At 39.3% G+C, this 18,457-nt stretch overlaps 1 protein-coding gene across 2 annotated transcripts in view; it reads left to right on the top strand.

Moving 5' to 3' along the window:
• The window catches only part of LOC106873024 (RNA-binding protein 33), a 54,655-nt gene that overhangs the window by 31,381 nt on the left and 4,817 nt on the right, over positions 1-18,457 (top strand). The window contains exons 8-15 of one of the 2 annotated variants that reach the window (XM_052973006.1): positions 841-1,673; positions 4,519-4,663; positions 6,793-6,933; positions 8,278-8,627; positions 10,060-10,247; positions 11,675-11,849; positions 12,863-13,004; positions 14,847-16,411. In XM_052973006.1, coding sequence (XP_052828966.1) covers positions 841-1,673; positions 4,519-4,663; positions 6,793-6,933; positions 8,278-8,627; positions 10,060-10,247; positions 11,675-11,849; positions 12,863-13,004; positions 14,847-16,411 — 3,539 coding nt within the window. Of the gene's footprint in view, positions 1-840; positions 1,674-4,518; positions 4,664-6,792; positions 6,934-8,277; positions 8,628-10,059; positions 10,254-11,674; positions 11,850-12,862; positions 13,005-14,846; positions 16,412-18,457 lie in introns of both variants that reach the window. The other variant, XM_014920224.2, reaches the window with a different exon arrangement.

Raw genomic sequence — 18,457 nt, 5'->3', positions numbered from 1 at the left:
GGGGGGGGGGGGCATAAACTCTGCAATTTCCTATAATCCCCATCATCATCATCATCATGGGTTGGATGGTTTGACTGAAGACTGGCAAGCCAGGAGGCTGCACCAGGCTCCAATTTGATCTGATAAGGTTTCTGCAGCTAGATGCCCTTCCAAACGCCAACCACTCCAAGAGTGTAATGGGTGCTTTTTATGTGCCACCAACACAGGAGCCAGTCAGGTGTCACTGACATCGACCACGCTCAAATAGTGCTTTTTACGTGCACTGGCATCAACCATGCTTGAATGGTGCTTTTTACCTGCCACCAGCACAGGTGCGAGTTGGACAGCATTGGCATTGGCCACACTTGAATGTTGCTTTTTATGTACCACCGGCACAGGTGCCAATCAGGCAGCACTGGCATCAGTCACACTCGAATGGTGCTTTTTACCTGCCACCAGCACAGGTGCGAGTTGGACAGCATTGGCATTGGCCACACTTGAATGTTGCTTTTTACATGCAACCAGCACAAGTGTGACCAATTTGTAAATGGTAGGTACAGTAGTTGAGTAGATAATATAGAGCATTTCTAGTGTTTAAGTTGTATTATAAAGGTTTTGCTTCACAATTTCTGTTTTTGCTTCTGTAAGATTTCAGGCTTGATTCAAACATCCATGTTTATCCTTTGTTATTTTTTATTTAATTTTAAAATCTTAAGAAAATATATAATTAACTTAGATATTTTGGTTAATGATTCTCAGAAACATCTTTTTAAGAAGCATATAAATGTATTTTCACAATCATTCCATGTTAATCATCAAAATTCTAATAATCTAATGATTTTTTTTTTCACTCTAATTCAGAGATAAGTGAAGAACAACAAGCACAAATTGATCAATTTTTAAATGAGCGAAACCGTCGTGGTGGAAGGCGTGGTTACCGCGGAGGACATGATAACAGAGTGCATCCCAGGCAAGCAACGTACAACACTTGGACAAGCAATACTACTGCTTCCGGCATGCAACCGCCTTCACATCTGACTGACAAGAGACCTGGCAGTTATAAAGTCCAGAGCAATCCAAACATAACTGTTGCTGAGACTGAGGTCTACCCCATCACAATAACAGGAAGAGGAAGTTACAATCAGCATCACAATGCAAATCAACCTCATCTGCAACAGCAGCAGCCACAGCCCCAAGCACAGCAGCAACAACCACCACCACCACCACAACACATCTATCATCAGCAGCAGCATCACCACCACCAACAACAACACATACCACAGCAACAACACCATCACCCTCAAGTTCCCCAGCATCCCCCTCCATCTCCTAACCCTCCTTCTACTCCTCAGGTAATACATCATCCAAGCCATATGTATCAGCAACCACAGCCGCAGCATCCGACTGTAGTAACCAATCAACCCCAGTCTGCAGTCCCTCATCATTACACCCAGCCGGTGTCTATGACGTCATCAGCTCCTTTAGCAGCACCTGCATCAGTTGTGATGGCCCCTACCAATAGTAACCCTTCACAACAACAAGGACGTAAAATACTCATTAATCCACATTTCCGTGGAGCTAAGCTTGAAAGCCAACCACCTCCTGTGATACCATCATCGTCTGCTATTGCATCTACTCCAATGATGCAACAACCACAGCAGAGACATCGACATTACCAACCAGTTGCACAGCAGGTATTTCACACTTGTTTCTCAATGCATTTTGCTGTTAACTTTTCAGTTTGAAAAATGATCTTGTTGCAGTTTTGGTTATGTAGCTTCAATTGCTTTTGTTTCCATGTTTTGGGGGCATCGGTAGTTTGTGAGATTACAGTTCAGGATTTACTGAAGAAATTGGCAAAAGTTCCATTTGCACTGTTTGTACAAGGTACATTACTCTGCTTGTCTCAATCTTGCTAACACACACACAGATTTTTTTACAACTAAAGATTAGCTGAGAGAATGGCTTCATATATGATTGATTGCTCCAACAATTTCCCCATCATAGAATAATTAAATATAACATGAACTATCAAGTGAACCTCTAGATAGGTGCAGACATGGCTGTATGGTGAGTTTCTGGGTTCGGTCCCACTGTGTGGTACCTTGGGAAAGAGTCTTCTATTATAGTCTCAGGCTTTGTGAGAGTGAATTTGGTTGGTTTATATATCATCATCATCATCATTTAATGTCTGTTGTCCATGCTGGCATGGGTTGGACGGTTTGATTGGAGTTGGTAAGCTGGAAGGCTGTGCCAGGCTCCAGTCTGATTTGGTATGGTTTTCTACGGTTGGATGTCCTTTCTAATGCCAACCACTCTGAGTGTGTAATGGATGCTTTTACATGCCACTAGCATAGGTGCCACATATATGTGTATGTGTGCGTGCATATCTTTAGGTATCCGTATGTCTTTGTCCCCCACCACCACTTGCAAGCTGTGTTGGTTTGTTTATGTCCTTGTAATTTAGTAGTTCGGCAAAAGAGATCAATAGAATAAGTACCAGGCTCTAAAAAAAGAAAGTACTGGTGTCAATTCAGTCTAATGACTAAAAGAAATAAAAGCTAATAGTCACTTGATATGCTAGGAATAGGTATCATATTGGTCAGTGTAATCCAAAAATAGAGAATATATTGGTCAGTGTAATCCAAAATATGCCCTCTACTTGATCAGATCTAACTTAAAGCTAAACATTAATGTGTAATTTGTTTTCTTTGAGATTTATGAAATGGGTAATAGACACAAACTATAGAAGCAGTAATGAACAATTCAGTCTGAGATATATACAAAAAAGGAATTGGCTAAGGCACCTTTGACCATAGGACTCTCCTGCAACCAATCAATAACAATAATTGACATAACTGTTAAGATAACATTATTCATTGCATTCTACACATGTACTGCTTTGTTTTCAACTTTAACTGAAAACAAAACTGTCTGGTTAAGACTTTTGCTTACCAACCACATTGTTTTGAGTTCAGTCTCACTGCATGGCACCTCGGTCAAGTGCCTTGTACTTTATATAACTCTAGATCCACCAAAGCCTTGTGAAGTGGATTCAGTAGATGGAAACTGAAAGAAGCCTTTCATTTGTGTGTATATATATATTACTGATGTCACATACTTGATGTATGTTTTTTTGGAGCCTGGTGTAGAATTTCATCCAGGGTCAATCCCTTTAAAATGTCGAGTGTTAAAAAACACAAGGCCTCAAAATCAGGCAAAACAAATTGCTCCTTAAGGGGAAGAAATGGTGGATATTGATCTTTCACTGTTATTTCAGCTCAACACTACTATATACCTGAGTCATCCTCGAAACGAATTCAAATCGCTGGTCTGAGGTATATATGCAAATCGTGTAAAAATCTATCTGCTGAAGTGCTCCAGTGCCGCACAAGTAAGACAAAATTAAATTTTGAATTAGAAACAGCTCCAATAATGGAATCATTACCAATGTCACATACTGAATGCATGTGCTTTTCTTATAAGCTTAGCTGGAGTTTTCAGAATAAACTGTCTACACTACACAATGTGCTTCACTGTTAATTTTCCTTGATCTAGTTAATTGATCCCCTCTTTATACTGTATATATGTATATGATGGAATATCTTGTGAACAACAAATGAGGGTTCAGTAAAAAATGCATCATCCATGCCAAATGTATCAGCAACCACAGCCGCAGCATCCGAATGTAGTAACCAATCAGCCCGTCTGCAGTCCCTCATCATTACACCCAGCCAGTGTCTATGACGTCATCAGCACCTTTAGCAGCACCTGCATCAGTTGTGATGGCCCCTACCAATAGTAACCCTTCACAACAACAAGGCCATAAAATACTCATTAATCCACATTTCTGTGGAGCTAAAATTGAAAGCCAACCACCTCCTGTGATATCATTCACGAATGTGTCTTTTGAGGCCTGCTGCTGTCTTGCAAACCTTTTGGCAAATGGAACAAGTTGAGGACTCAGTTTGCTTGAGTGTGAGTGGATCATTCAGTATGTGTTTTTTTCAGTAGACTGCAAGGCCTTCTTTGCTTCATGCCACAAATCCACAATGACAGGTAAGGTTTTCATTTAAAAGAGCAGCGGTTTGCCAGCATGCCTTCATGCTTACATGAAGTTGGTCCCAATGTTGGAGTCGACTTTGCTCAAATCTTTGAACTGAAGAGAAACAGGACTGGTGCCAGGTCCTGCATTCTGATGCTTTGTTCTCCCAGGAAGAAAAGGGGATGTTGCATCACTTCAGATTAATTTGTATGTTTAGGTGTGTGCGTGTTTGTGTCTCCTTGTCTTGATGTCACTTGATAGTTGTAAATGATTGTCACTGTCGTACAAGCTGTGTCATTCATTTCCAATATTTTGCAAAAAGATGTTTGGCCATGAGGAAATTTTTCGTTTCTTGGTAATATGTGGGTTGGTGACAGGAAGGGCATCTGACTGTCAAAAATCTGCCTCAGTTAACTCCATCCAACCCATGCAAGCATGGAAAAGTAGGCATTAAAATAATAAAGAAATAACGATGTTTTGATTTCTCTCAACAGACTAGTTATGTCCAGCCTAATCCTGCTGAAGCTTGGCCTCCTGCAGCAGCAGCACAAGCACCCCAACAACATTCTTATGCTCCAAATACCCAACCAATGATGCATCCACAGACACACTACACTCCTGTTTCACAGCCATATCAAGGTTAGTAGCCTTTTTATTTTAAATTTTGAATTCAAACTTTGTACTTTGTTCAAGTTCTGTCTAGACTCTCCTTGTGTCTTCTATTATTGCTACTACTATTACTTCAAAGATTCTGCTCCCACTTACTGTCACACAATTCAACTCTCATATCTCACTTTTCGGATGAGTTATTAATCCTATTACTTTAAGCGCCTTTCCCTCAAATGTCATCCATCTAGAATATTCATGGGCAAACTGCAGCCCATGGGACTTTGTGCATGGCATGCCTAAATGAAAAATTAACTTGAAGTTTTTTAGTATTGCAGCCCACCTGATGATGAGCAATATCTCAGGTGGCCCACTTCTCGAAAAGGGATGCCCATGCCTGATCAAGATCTTTCTACTTGCCCACGTTTTCTTTCAATTGTTTTAACTGTCCCATTCTGATGCTAACCTCAGTGATGTACTTGTTAGATTGCCCCTGCTGATTATCAGAAATATTATGACAGATCATGTCAAATAATTTGCTACTCATCACTATTCTGTAATATTTCTAGAGGTCAGTAGTTAAACTGAATTCCTTCATTTAGTTTTGAAAATAAACAGTGGACAAAGCCAACATCTGTTGTTTATCTGCTAAAGTTTGAGGACCACTGCCTCAACATACTAAAAGTTCTCTTCCCTTGCCTTTTGTACATAGGAGACATTGGGTTTGAATTGTCGTTGTGCTATCAGATCACATTCTTTCCCCTGCAAAGAATTTTATATTAAAGTGTGCTTTGCCCACTGATGTCACACAAAGTCATTCCAGTATCTAGGTACAACCAAATGACTAAATTAATATTAAGCAGAGCTTTGGCAAACTTTGTCTTGCAGCCAATACTCATTGTGCATGTCGTTCTGCAGTCACTGGAGAATACACAACCCAACTTACATACAACATTGACCTCTTTTTTTCCATGCTTGCATGGATCAGAGGGGTTTACACATGTCCTCAGCAGTCATGGCCCATGTTTCACTGCCATGTAGCATGGCTGTTCACACACGTGTAATACAGTCTACTTTTCACTCTGAGCAAGAGACCCTTTGTCACCAGCTCTCTAAACTTTGCCCAGGCTATTCTTTTTCTATGCACACACACACAGAGGTTTCTTTCAGTTTCCATCTATCAAATCCACTCTCAAGGCTTTGTTCAGCCTCAAAGCTATAGTCAAAGACACTTGCCCAAAGTGCCGTGCAATGGAGACTGAACCTGTAACCATGTAGTTGAGAGGCAAACTTCCTAATGACACAACCACATCTGTACTTATCTTATTAAGGGAGAAATTAAAGCAATAAATAATATACAACTGATATTTCAAATAGAAATGGATGTACAAATGGGAAAAATCAGCTGTAGTTTCAAAACTATCTCAATGTATATCACCAAGTCAGAGTTCCTTTTTTGATGTTTATTTCTCTTAGTGCTTAGGTTATTTGACTCAAAATTGTAAGGTGGTGAGTTCAATTCCTGATGGCACATTGTGTGCTTGAGCAAAACACTTTATTTCACATTGCTCCAGTCCACTCAATTGGTAAAAATGAGTTGTACCTATATTTCAAAGGGCCAGCTCTGTCACATTGTGTCACGCTGAATCCCCCTGAGAAATATATTAAGGATTTGCATATCTGTGGAGTGCTCAGCCACTTGCATATTAATTTTACATGCAGACTGTTTCATTGATCGGATCAACTGGTGCACTCATCGTCATAACCAATGGAGTGCCAGTCATATTTCTCCTTTATCACTGGATATTGTGATAGAATGACCTGGTGAAACAGCAGACTTAGTTCATTTGTTTGTTTTTTAGGAATCACTCAAATTATTTTTTAAGAATTACTACTTTTACAAGAAGCATGCTGCATAAGATATTGCTCACCATCAGGTGGGCTGCTCTACTAAAATAATTCAAGGCAATTTTTCATTAAGTGTGCCATTCTGAAAGTCCCATGGGCCACAGTTTGCCCGTGACTGGTGTAGGTGTTAGAAAGATATTGTAATAGTGTGATTGGTGTAAAAGTAAATGGGAAAAGAATAAAAGAAATGATCATCATCATGTATTTTATTACAGTTGACTCTCTTTCTTTTTTTTCTTTTTCCATATATGCAGCTGCTCCCCAACCTCAAGGTCTTCAGCCACCGCCGCCACCTCCACCACCACCGCCAGTTCAACATCAACAAATGCCTGCTGCCCCTCCAATGGCAGCTCCAATCCCATCTCAAATTAACACAGTTCCTCCACAGTATTCTGGTAATCATGTTTTGATAATCTTCCTGACATTGTTATATTTATGGAAACTTGTTTGCATTGATCAAATTATTGTTTTTGTTGAAACTCTTCTCAAGTAATTGTTTGTATGGCATTGAATTGCCATAAACTTATAAAAAAAAGAATTGTAAGTTTTTTTTTTTTTTTTTTTTTTTTTTTTTTTTTTTTTGTATGTCAGTTTTTCCACAATGGCATGGGTTGGACAAAAACTTATTGAGGCAGTCTCCCCTGTCTCAAATATTCCTCTCTTAGTCGGGGAGGGATGGGCTCTTCTTTTTTTCTGTCTTAAAAGTTATTTGGTGACCTCACAAGAATTAATGGCATGAAAAATAGCATTCAGTACACATTCTTTTCTACTCTAGGCATAAGGCCCGAAATTTTGGGGGAGGGGGACCAGTCGATTAGATTGACCCTAGTATGCAACTGATACTTAATTTATCAACCCCAAAAGGATGAGAGGCAAAGTCGACCTTGGCAGAATTTGAACTCAGAATGTAAAGACAGACGAAATACTGCTAAGTATTTCATCTGATGTGCTAATGTTTCTGCCAGTTCGCCATAGAAACCATGCCAAAGCTGACACTGGAGTTCAGCACAGCCCTACAGCTCAATAGATCCTGTCAAACTCTCCAACTCATGTCAGCATGGAAAACGAATGTTAAATGATGATGTTGATGATGATGGTTTTGTCCTTGTAACCAACTCCCACTTATTGTTGGAAATAAGAGATTTTTCATTTAACTGGTTGTCACAAGTCAAAAGTTCATGTGCTGCCGGATGTCTTTTTTTTTTTTATTGAGGATGCTCAAATGATGTCATGCGATATAGTGCAACATGTATGCATTCATATGCATCCATCCACACACACATACGATGGGGTTCAAATACTGTCTCTGCCCACTAATTTCACTTCCAAAGCATTAGTCAGCCCACGGTTATAGAGGACATTTGCCAAAATACAAATAGGATAGAACTTGAAACCACATAGTTATGAAGTGGACACTGAATCTGCGTGACCATGCCTGCACCATAACTTAGATCAGTGGTTCTCAGCTGGAGTACATATAAGATTTTGTTACTAAAAATTATAGCAATAAACTGGCTATACTTCTACAATTCACTCATCCATTGAAAATCTATCTGCCTCAGTGAATTCCATCGAATCCATGCAAGCATGGAAAAGTGGAAACGATGATGATGATGATAACGACAATGGCAACTTTTTTTTTCTTTTTCTTTTTTTTTTTTTTTGACAACTTAGTTACTTCTAAAAGTGTTGTTGTTAAATGAATTCTTTAATACCATTGATACTTTTTTTTCCTTCAGGTGCACCTCAGCCAATTCAAAGCCTGGCTCCTGTACCAAATCAGCAACCCCCTTCAGTGTACCATATAAGTCAGCCCTACCAATCAGCTCCTGCACCTGTCCCCTCCCGTCCAGTCAATGACCAATCCATGATTTTCCGCCAGACTTCCCAGTCCCATCTCATGCCTGCACCACAGGCTCCTCACTTTATGTCTTCACCTCCACCACCATCTCCTCAAGTTCATCAACAACATCCCCTTCATCCTTCTCAAGTTCACTCTATGCCCCAACACCAGCCTGGCGCCACTGCTGCTCCTCCGATGCAGCAGCCATTCCAACCACGTCCACAGTATCAAGTTCAGCCAGTTCAGGTATTGACAACTTTATTTGTTGTTGGAACTTAATGTATTAAAAAAATCAAGAGTTGTTCCTACAGGTGTCTTGACCCTTTCGTTACCAACCCAGCTGAAACCGGCTCTGGCTCTGTAGTACAAATGTCTTGTTTTCATAAGTTTTGAATTAAATCTTCCACCAAACCTTAGCCACAATTTATGTTCCTAACACTAGCTGAATGATAATTTATTTTACTAAATTCTTTGTTATATTTATATTAATTGAAAGAAACACAGAGTAACGAAAGGGTTAAGGAAACGATTTTGTATATAAATAATAAGATAAATACTGGCTTCAGATTTTGGCACAAGGCTATCAAGTTCAGGGGAGGGGGTAAGTTGATTGCATTCCCAGTGCTCAACTGGTACTTATTTTATCAACTCTCAAAGGATGAAAGGTAAAGTTGGTATCTGTGGAAATTGAACACAGAAAGTAATGGCTGACAAAATGCTGAGCAGCATTTTGTCCAGCATGCTAATGATTCTGCCAGCTTGCCACCTTAATAATAAGATAAATATTAACAACTGTTTCAAATTTTGATGCAAGGCCACAATTTTAGTAGGAGGGATTAGTGCATTTCATTGACCCCAGTGCTCAAATAGTACTTATTTTTTTTATCAAACCCAAAATGAGGAAAGGCATAATTGACCTTGGCTGAAAGATATGCCATTAAGCGCTTTGATGTGTTAATGATTCTGCCATAATATAGAATGGAAAATAGGCATTAAAATGTTGATGATGTTGATGCATGTTCTGCATTCCTTTGTTAAATATATGACCTTGTGAAGCGCTTGAATTTCAGAGTAAATTCTCTAGGCCAATCTATGGTTTACTGGAGATGTGGGCACAACAAGGTGCTATTATTCAAAAAGTGCTGGTTAGGGCTTAGGAAAACTCCACTGTGTCAGTCAGATGTTTAAGGTCAATACGACCTGATCTGAAAGCTGCAGAGATACTCATAACCAATCCTATTCAGTTAAGAATCATTTCAGCAAAATGGCCAACACTGCTGAGAGCACAAGTATACATGGAGGTTATGCTTGATGAATTGATAAAGTATTAGGCTACTTATTCACAGATTATGGGCTCAAATCTACAACATGCTTTATTTTATATTGCCTTAGATCACTTATCTGTTGGGAAAAAGTTACCAAATCTCAAGAGAATTTTATCTCATGTACTATCCAGATGGAGATCTGTCTTTCATCTGCTTAACACCTTGAAATTGAAGCTAAGCATTACCTCTTAAAGGTACTTGGGATTTAGAAGACCTTTACATTTATATTTCATTACTGCTTTGGTATTGCTATTATGTTATTGATTTCCATTCTGTTAAAGATAATTGACTTTTCTTGCCTTTGTTGCTCTCTGAACTATTCAATGTTTCTAATTTTCTTTCTTCCAATCAAGCAATCACATCATGAGATGATACCTACTCAACATCAGTCTCAACAGGACATGTCAAAAAATTCACACAGAATGCCAGCTCCTATAACATCTCAGTATGGAAATTCAATGCAGCAAATACGTACTTCTACTCGGGGCAATTTCTCCGGAAAAATCAGTACATTCAGTAAACTGCATCGAAAATATCAAAGGTTACGGTCAGTGTAATATTAACTAATGTACCTCTGTTTTTTCACTCTTTACCAGAGAACAGGAAAAAGGAGAATTGACGACTGCTGGACCCGTTTCTTCAATCTTCACAATTATTTTTATTTTATAAATCTTATTACAAATCTATGTATTCAGCACTACTAATAAACAGAAATGACAACAGAGAACACTAACCATAGCTCACATAATTTCAGAATGTGAACATTCACACATTAAAGTCACTGATGATTTATGTGGAGAAAGTTATGAATTTAGAAAACAATATTTTTGTGGGATCTATTTTAAAACGGGGGCCACATTTTTCATTAATGTTTTTCGTAGTGTTTTTGGTACGGAAAGACTTTCAAACTTCGTATACTTATCTATTTTGTGTTATAGAACAGAAAAATATTTTTGTATTCGAATTTATTTCATGTAAAAAATTGTCTTATTTCGATAATTTCAACCAATCACTGACAAGTATTCAGTTGTTTATATTTACTCCTTTGGCTGATTAAGCGATGTAAAGCGTATTTAAGCTCCATACCTTCGTTTTATTTGCTTTTTTCATTTCATTGTTTCAGAATCGTTTGTTTATGTAGTCGGCACTTAATGTATATCGGCTGAATGGACGTCAGTGATTGGTTGAAATTACAGAAATACGACAACTTTAACATGGAAAAACTTATGGATTTCTTTTTTTTTTAAGAAGACTAAGAGAAAAGGATGTTTTATACGACACATTCTACCAGTGTTCTAAGTTTCAAAGTGTTTCGTTAATGAAAAATGTGGCCCCCGTTTTAAAAAAGATCCTTTTTGTGGTTATTTACCTCTTAAAACATTGAAATTATTGTGTGACAGCAATGTCAAATGTATCACTTCAGTTAACCCTTTAGCATTTAAACCAGCCATATCAAACCCAAATATTCTACCTGTTTTATCTTCAGATATACCTAGATCTGGCCTCCCACACCTAGTCCACAACATCATTTTAAAAATAAACATTCATATCAGTGAAATCTCAAAGCTATGAATAGTTCATGATCAATTCAAAATAATGCAAATAAATAAGCATTACATTTGACAGAATAATTTGAATGCTAAAGGGTTAAACACATGTACAATGGGGTGCTGAAAAATTCCTGGCTTTAAGGGTATCGCGAAAAGTTGGAGACCCAGCCTTCTGACTTCTTTTATAGGGCTTAGAAAAACTGAAGGACCACTGCAATTAGTGTGTCAATCTGTGAGGGAAATATGTTGAATAAAATAATAAACTGATCCTCCTGTATTTTCTCTTATCCAAAGCCAGGAACTTTTCAGCACCCCCTCATAAGAGAAAAGAAAATAATATATGATGTGAGTTTTTGATGCATTTATTTATTACTTGTTGAGAACTTCCTTTTGATTATGTTTTGGTTGAATTTTTCAGGGTTAACCCTCTGGTATCACCAAAGCGAAACCGACAAGAGATTCAAACACAGCAAAATAAAAACATCAAAGTGTTAACAACACTGCCACAAGTAAAACTAATGTCTGATTCAGATACTCCAGCAACCAAGATACCAAAAGTATCAACTCATCTGAAACAGCTCACTCAGTCTGATGTAAGAAACTGATGTATTAATTCCTTAAAATTTTTGCTTTCATCTAACATTAGGGAATTGTCAGTATATTTTCTTTTCTACTCTAGACACGAGGCCCAAATTTTGGGGGGGAGGTGGTGGGGATCAGTCAATTAGATTGACCCCAGTATGCAACTGGTACTTAATTTATTGGCCCCCGAAAGGATGAAAGGCAAGGTCAACCTCGGCAGAATTTTAACTCAGGACGTAAAGACAGCCAAAATACTGCTAGGCATTTTGCCGGCATGCTAACGTTTCTGCCAACTTGCCACCTTAATTGTCAGAATATTTTGACAAAATATTAGAATGCAAGCATAGTTGTATAGTTAAGAGGCTTGCTTCTCAACCACATGGTTTCTGGTTCAGTCCCATTGTGTGGCACCTTGAGCAAGTGTCTTCTGCCCTAACCTCAGATCAACTGAAGCCCTGTGATTAAATTTGGTAAGCAAAAGTTTGAGATCTGTAAACTGTAACCATATAAGAAAGTAGAATCCATGGAATTTGGTATTTGATTATGTTCTGACTTTGCTCTCGTCAACTCTGCCTTTCATCCTTCCAAGGTCAATAAAATAAGTACCAAGTAATGGAATCAATGTAACAAACTATGTCCTCAGAGGCAGTGCTGCAATATGGCCACAGTCCCATGTCTAAACAATGATATTCAATCCTTTAAGTGTTCTGTCAATTGACATCTTTTGAACTTGTAGGCCCCTTTCTTTCCTTATTTGTGATCCCTTATGCTACAGTGGTCTTAAGCCTTGTTTGGGACAAAATCGTATTTTGAAAAATCCATATCTTCAACCATTGTTGGAAAGATCAGTGTAGAAATTAGGACAAATAGTTCTGATGGAATTCAGCAAGAATAACTGAGGTCATTGCCTCTTGATTGGATCAGTTTTTTTTTTTTATTTTTATAAATGTTATATTTTTTGAAATGGTATATTTTGAAAACTGATTCCTCAGTAGTATTTCTCTGTTTATCCTATCAACTTCAGGATGAAGAATCCAAGTTGTTGCGAGAAAAGTTAGAACAGCAGAAGCGAATGCGGGCTGAGGTGATTCGGCGGAAAGAACTGCGTCGTTTGCTTCAGGCTGAGCAAAGAAGAAAAGATTTGCAAGAAAAATTAGCTGAGCAAGGTGGGTAGTTTGCTTTCTTTGATATATTGTTGCTTCGTTTTTGTTTTTTTTTGTATTAGCTGTTTGTATTCACTTGACTTGGTAAATCAAAATGCTGAACCTTATGAAGGAGATAACAAAGGACTCAAGAAGACCTGCCAACCACAACAGAATTGATATCCTAAAGCCAAGGTTTTATGTAAAGAGCACTAGTGTAGATTCCACTTAAAAATGCCATGTAAAAAAGGCACCCAGTACACTCTGTAAAGTAGTTGGCTTTAGTAAAGGCATCCAGCTGTAAAAACCAAACCAAAACAGGTATAGAACCTGGTGTGTTCCATGGCCTTGTCAGCTCCTGTGATGCCATCCAACCCATGCCAGAATGGAAAACAGATGTTAAATGATGATAATGATGAAATCTCACCTCTTATACCGTTTCATGATCATCACTACTATTTAACGTCAGTTTTCCATGCTGGCATGGATTGGACAGTTCAACAGAATCCAACAGGTTCATGGCTTCTATAGCCCTTGCTAACATCAACCACTTTACTACTTATAATTTTCACACAAAGTCAAGGCAAGGACACACACACACACAGATAGATAGATAGATAGATAGACAACAAATTTCTTTCAGTTTCTGTCTACTAGATCCACACACAAGGCTTTGGTCAGGGCACTCTAGCGGAAAACACTTGCTCAAGCTGTCACACAAGGAGACTGAACCTGAAACCATGTGATTGAGAAGCAAACTTCTTATCCACACAATTTAATTATATAATTAGCATTATTATGTTACCAAGAACTAAGTCTTTGGATTCATTTGTGTCACATATCTGGCCATAACTTATGTTACTTCAACTTCAGGCCTCCTTTTCATCATTGTAAGGCTTTGTTGAGTAAAAACAAAAGTTATATTTTATGTTACAATATGAAAAAAGTATTGTAAATTGGAGGTGTCACTTGTTTCAACCAACCTGTTTTTGTTCATATTCCCTGGCACATCTTCACCATCATCTCTTTTTTTAATTGGGGTAACTGTATATCTTCCCTACAGCAAGACACCTGCTTTTGTTCCTCTATCATATTTTAACCTTTCAATCATCTAAAATAGAACCACCTGCCTCAATACTACACCCATACTCAGTTGAAGGATCACTTGGCAACCTCACTGGTGCTGCTCAGCACACTATGTGAAAAAGCTGTCGGTAGACACTGTGAAGTGGTTGGCGTCTAGCTATAGAAACCATACCAAAGTAGACTTTGGAGCTTAGTGCTATCCTCTGGCTCACCAACTCCTGTCAGACCAAAAATCACAGGAAACAGACCTTAAATGACATTTTATACCTCCCAATACAACAGAGGATTGACAGAATCATTACTCTTAGTTCAAATCTTGCTATGGTTGGCATTGTTTCATCCTTCTGGGATCATCATCATCATCATCGTTTAACGTCCGCTTTCCATGCTAGCATGGATTGGACGATTTGACTGAGGACTGGTGAAACCAGATGGCTACACCAAGCTCCAATCTGATTTGGCAGAGTTTCTACAGCTGGATGCTCTTCCTAACGCCAACCACTCTGAGAGTGTAGTGGGTGCTTTTACGTGCCACCGGCACGAAGGCCAGTCAGGCAGGTACTGGCAAGGATAAATATAATACTAGTTAAGCACTGGATTCAATTTAATTATTTAACTCCTCCCCTCAGATTTATCACCTCATACCTAGATATAATTAATGTTTCTACTAAAATGTTTCGCTGTTTGGTAATGAAAATCATTTTTGGAATGAAACTCATCAATAACTTCATTTGCTCATATTTAATCTATTTTTCATTTTTGTACTTTTTAAATTTACAGGTCTGACGCTGGCTGATGTAAGTGAAGAACAGAAAGCTCATTTACTGGATGGCTTACCAAAGAAAAAAGTTGGGGCAGTTAACAAATCTTTAACTTCATACCAATCTCAAATACAACCTGGGAAAAAGCAACAAATTTTGGGTAAAAGACCATTACAGAGTACTCCAGTTGCAGATGCAGCAGCTAAGAACACATCACAGCACCAGTTTCATGGGAAACCGCCCAAACAAGCAAAAACAAATGTTTCCGGGAAACAAGAGAAAGACAAAATGCTGGAATCTCGGCAACAAACGAATCAGGCATTGTCTGAACGTCATCAACAACAATCTGCCGGAAATGTGATTCTTTCCGAAGAAGAGAAAAATTTCTATCAGAAGCAATATATTCCACCACATCAGCAATTTCAGTCAATATCCACACCAAAGAAAGCCAAGCGAGATATGATATCTAAGGAGAGTGAACAGAAAGCAAGGAATGAGCATCATGGTGAACATGCCAGAGGGAGTAATGAAAACTTAAGTAACAAGATGAATTGTCCATCAAACCAAGGAAGTGGGTTTGCATCTTTACAACAAATGCCTGGTCTGCGGCCTATGCGAGGTGGGAAGATGAAAATGTTTAATCCACGAATGCAGTTTGGTGGGCAACCACGTATGCCATCACCTAATACTCAAGGCCAGATGCAGAATACAAACTATGAAGGACAATTATTAAATTTTCCTCCTTCTCCAAGTCAAGGTCCTCAAAGGCCAATGGGTATGCGCAGTCCAATCAGACCTGGGCAAAACCAAGGACCCCTTCGACCACCTATTCCAGTTGGTATGAGACAACAAGCTCCTGGTGTTTTCAGGCATCCTTCACCATCTGGTATGAGACCTGCTTTGCGGCCAGGGCTCCGACATTTTGGTCCTCAAGCATCACTTAGACCAATGCGGGGTCAACCACGCCTTCTCGGTCCCCCTAATCAGTCTCGTATGCCACAAGATCAGCTTAGGCCTATTTGCCCTCAACAACAGCGCTTTATGCACCCCTCAAATCCACAAAGGCATTTAATACCTCAAGGCCGTGGTGGTTTACGTGGCATGATGTCACGTGGCAGAGGAATGCAACCTGGTAGGGGTGGTCACCTTATGCCAATGCTTCCCCCTCAAGGTTCCATGCCACCAGATTTCGCCCAACAATTAGAAGGCAATATCCCCAAACAGGAATTAATGAAGAAAACTCGCCTAATCTTGAAGAAAGTAATCAAGAATTCAGTTGCAGGCAAAGGCCAAGCTGTTGCTAATGCTAAAAAAGTTCTTGTAAGAAAAGTCAGTCAATCTAACCTTGGTGGCCAAGCTGGGGGCCCTCCTCAAAATATTAATAATGTAGGGGGTCAGCAAGGCAATCGGCAAATGAACTTACAAGGATCTAATGTATTTCCAAATCAAGAAAGACAAATGAAATTCCAGAATCCTGGAATGGGTCGTGGTAAGATACCACCCCAGCGCCCACCAGGACCTATGCCTATGAGAAAAGTTCCTGGAAATATGGCTGTTAACAAGGACCAATCCAATTTAGGCAGAGTAAGTGCTTTTATCATGACTTTTTCCTCGTCATTTTATTGTTCTTAATGCAATTTAAAACTTGATGGAAACCCATCAAAATTGTATCTTGTTGATTAAGTGGTAATTATTTATTTTAGTAATGTTATAATTTATCATCATCATCATCATTTAACGTCCGTTTTCGATGCTGGCATGGGTTGGCTGGTTTGATTGAAAACTGGCAAGCTGGGGAGCCACACCAGGTTCCAATCTGATTTGGTATGATTTCTATGGCTGGATGCCCTTCCTAACACTAACCACTCCAAGAGTGTAGTGGGTGCTCTTTACATGCCACCAGCATGGGTGCCAGTTATGTAACACCGGTATCAGTCATGACTACAATCTCACTTGGGTTGACAGGTCTTCTCATGCATAGTATATTGCCAAAGGTCTCAGTCACTTGTCACTGGCACCTCTGCTGGTGGTTAGTTACACAACACTAGCATCGGATTTAATTTTTAATAATTTGATTCTTCACAAATACTATATTCCTGTGTGTGTGTGTCTCTCTCTCCCCCCGATAACTGGGGTAGACAGTTATCTCCTCTGCTGCAAGACACCTGTTTCTGTCCCTCTACTGTACTTTAGCCTGTCATCACCTGGCACAAAATAACCTCCCACAATAGTACTACTCCCCTTAGTTGATCTTTGTCTTGTAAGTTATTTGGTGGCCTCACTGGTGTCACATAAAAAGCACCCAATACACTCTTTAACCCTTTAGCTTTGAAACCAGATATCCAGCTAAAATAATCTACTTATTTCATCTTTAAACCAACTAGGTCTGGCCTCTCGCACTTATCCTACAATATTATTCTAAAGGTAAACAATCACGTCATTGAAATCTCAAAGTTACAAAGGTAATGCATAACAAATTTAAATCAATGCAAAGAAATAAGCATTACATTTGACAGAGTAATCATCATCATCATCGTCGTTGTCATTTAATGTCCACTTTCCATGCTGGCATGGGTTGCACGGTTTGACTGAAGATTGGCAAGCCAGGAGGCTGCACCGGGCTCCAACCTGATCTGGCAAGGTTTCTACAGTTAGATGCCTGTCCTAGAGTGTAGTGGGTGCTAGGGGCCAGTCAGGAGGCACTGGCATCAACCACGCTCAAACGGTGGTTTTTACGTGTCACCAGCACAGGAGCCAGTCAGGCGGCACTGGCATCAACCACACTCAAATGTTGCTTCTTATGTGCCATCAGCACAGGAACCAGTTAGGCAACACTGGCATCAACCACACTCAAATGGTGCATTTTACACGCCACGGGCATGAGAGCATCGATCACGCTTGTATGGTGCTTTTTACATGCTACTGGCACAGGAGCCAGTCAGGCAGTACTGGCATCAGCCACGCTTGAATGGTGCTTTTTATGTGCCAGTCAAGCGGCATTGGCATCGGCCACGATTACGATTTCACTTGATTCAGCAGGTCTTCTCATCTGAATGCTAAAAGGTTAAAGTGGTTGGTCATTTGGCCAAAGCTGGTAGTAGAGCTTGGTGCAGTCTTCTAACTTGTCAGCTTCTATGAAACCATCCAACCCATGCCAGCTTTGAAGTGGGAGGCATTGATAGTGATTATTCAATAGCAAATTGAGACTGCTAACAGACGTGGATAATTAGATAAGGAATATTTATAGTCAACTAGCAGAAATACCCGGCGTTGCCCGGGTTAAAGAGAATAATGAAATCTAAAAACGCCGTCTAGACTACGCATCATCTTTATATATAGAGATGTATATACACACACGCACCCAAACACACGTATATATATGTATATCAATATAAATATATGAAAGTCAATGAAGTTTCGTAAAAGAAGGTGATCATGTACATACTTTCTTGCTGTTGTGATTATAACACCTCATTGTAAACTATGTTCCTTGTTTTCCCTTGTGGGGCATATACAAATAGGATTTTTGTTGCTGCCCACTCTTGAGCAGCCAACATATAGTTGTCCATGTGAGAAGCAGGGCTCTTCCAAGAGAAGACCAGCTACAGACAGTGTTTGACCCTGATATTT

The sequence above is a fragment of the Octopus bimaculoides genome, chromosome 1, assembly GCF_001194135.2.
Source record: "Octopus bimaculoides isolate UCB-OBI-ISO-001 chromosome 1, ASM119413v2, whole genome shotgun sequence".
Classification (NCBI taxonomy): Eukaryota; Metazoa; Mollusca; class Cephalopoda; order Octopoda; family Octopodidae; genus Octopus; species Octopus bimaculoides.
Note: the sequence above shows the minus strand (reverse complement) of the source record. Positions and strands in the feature narration are given on the sequence as shown.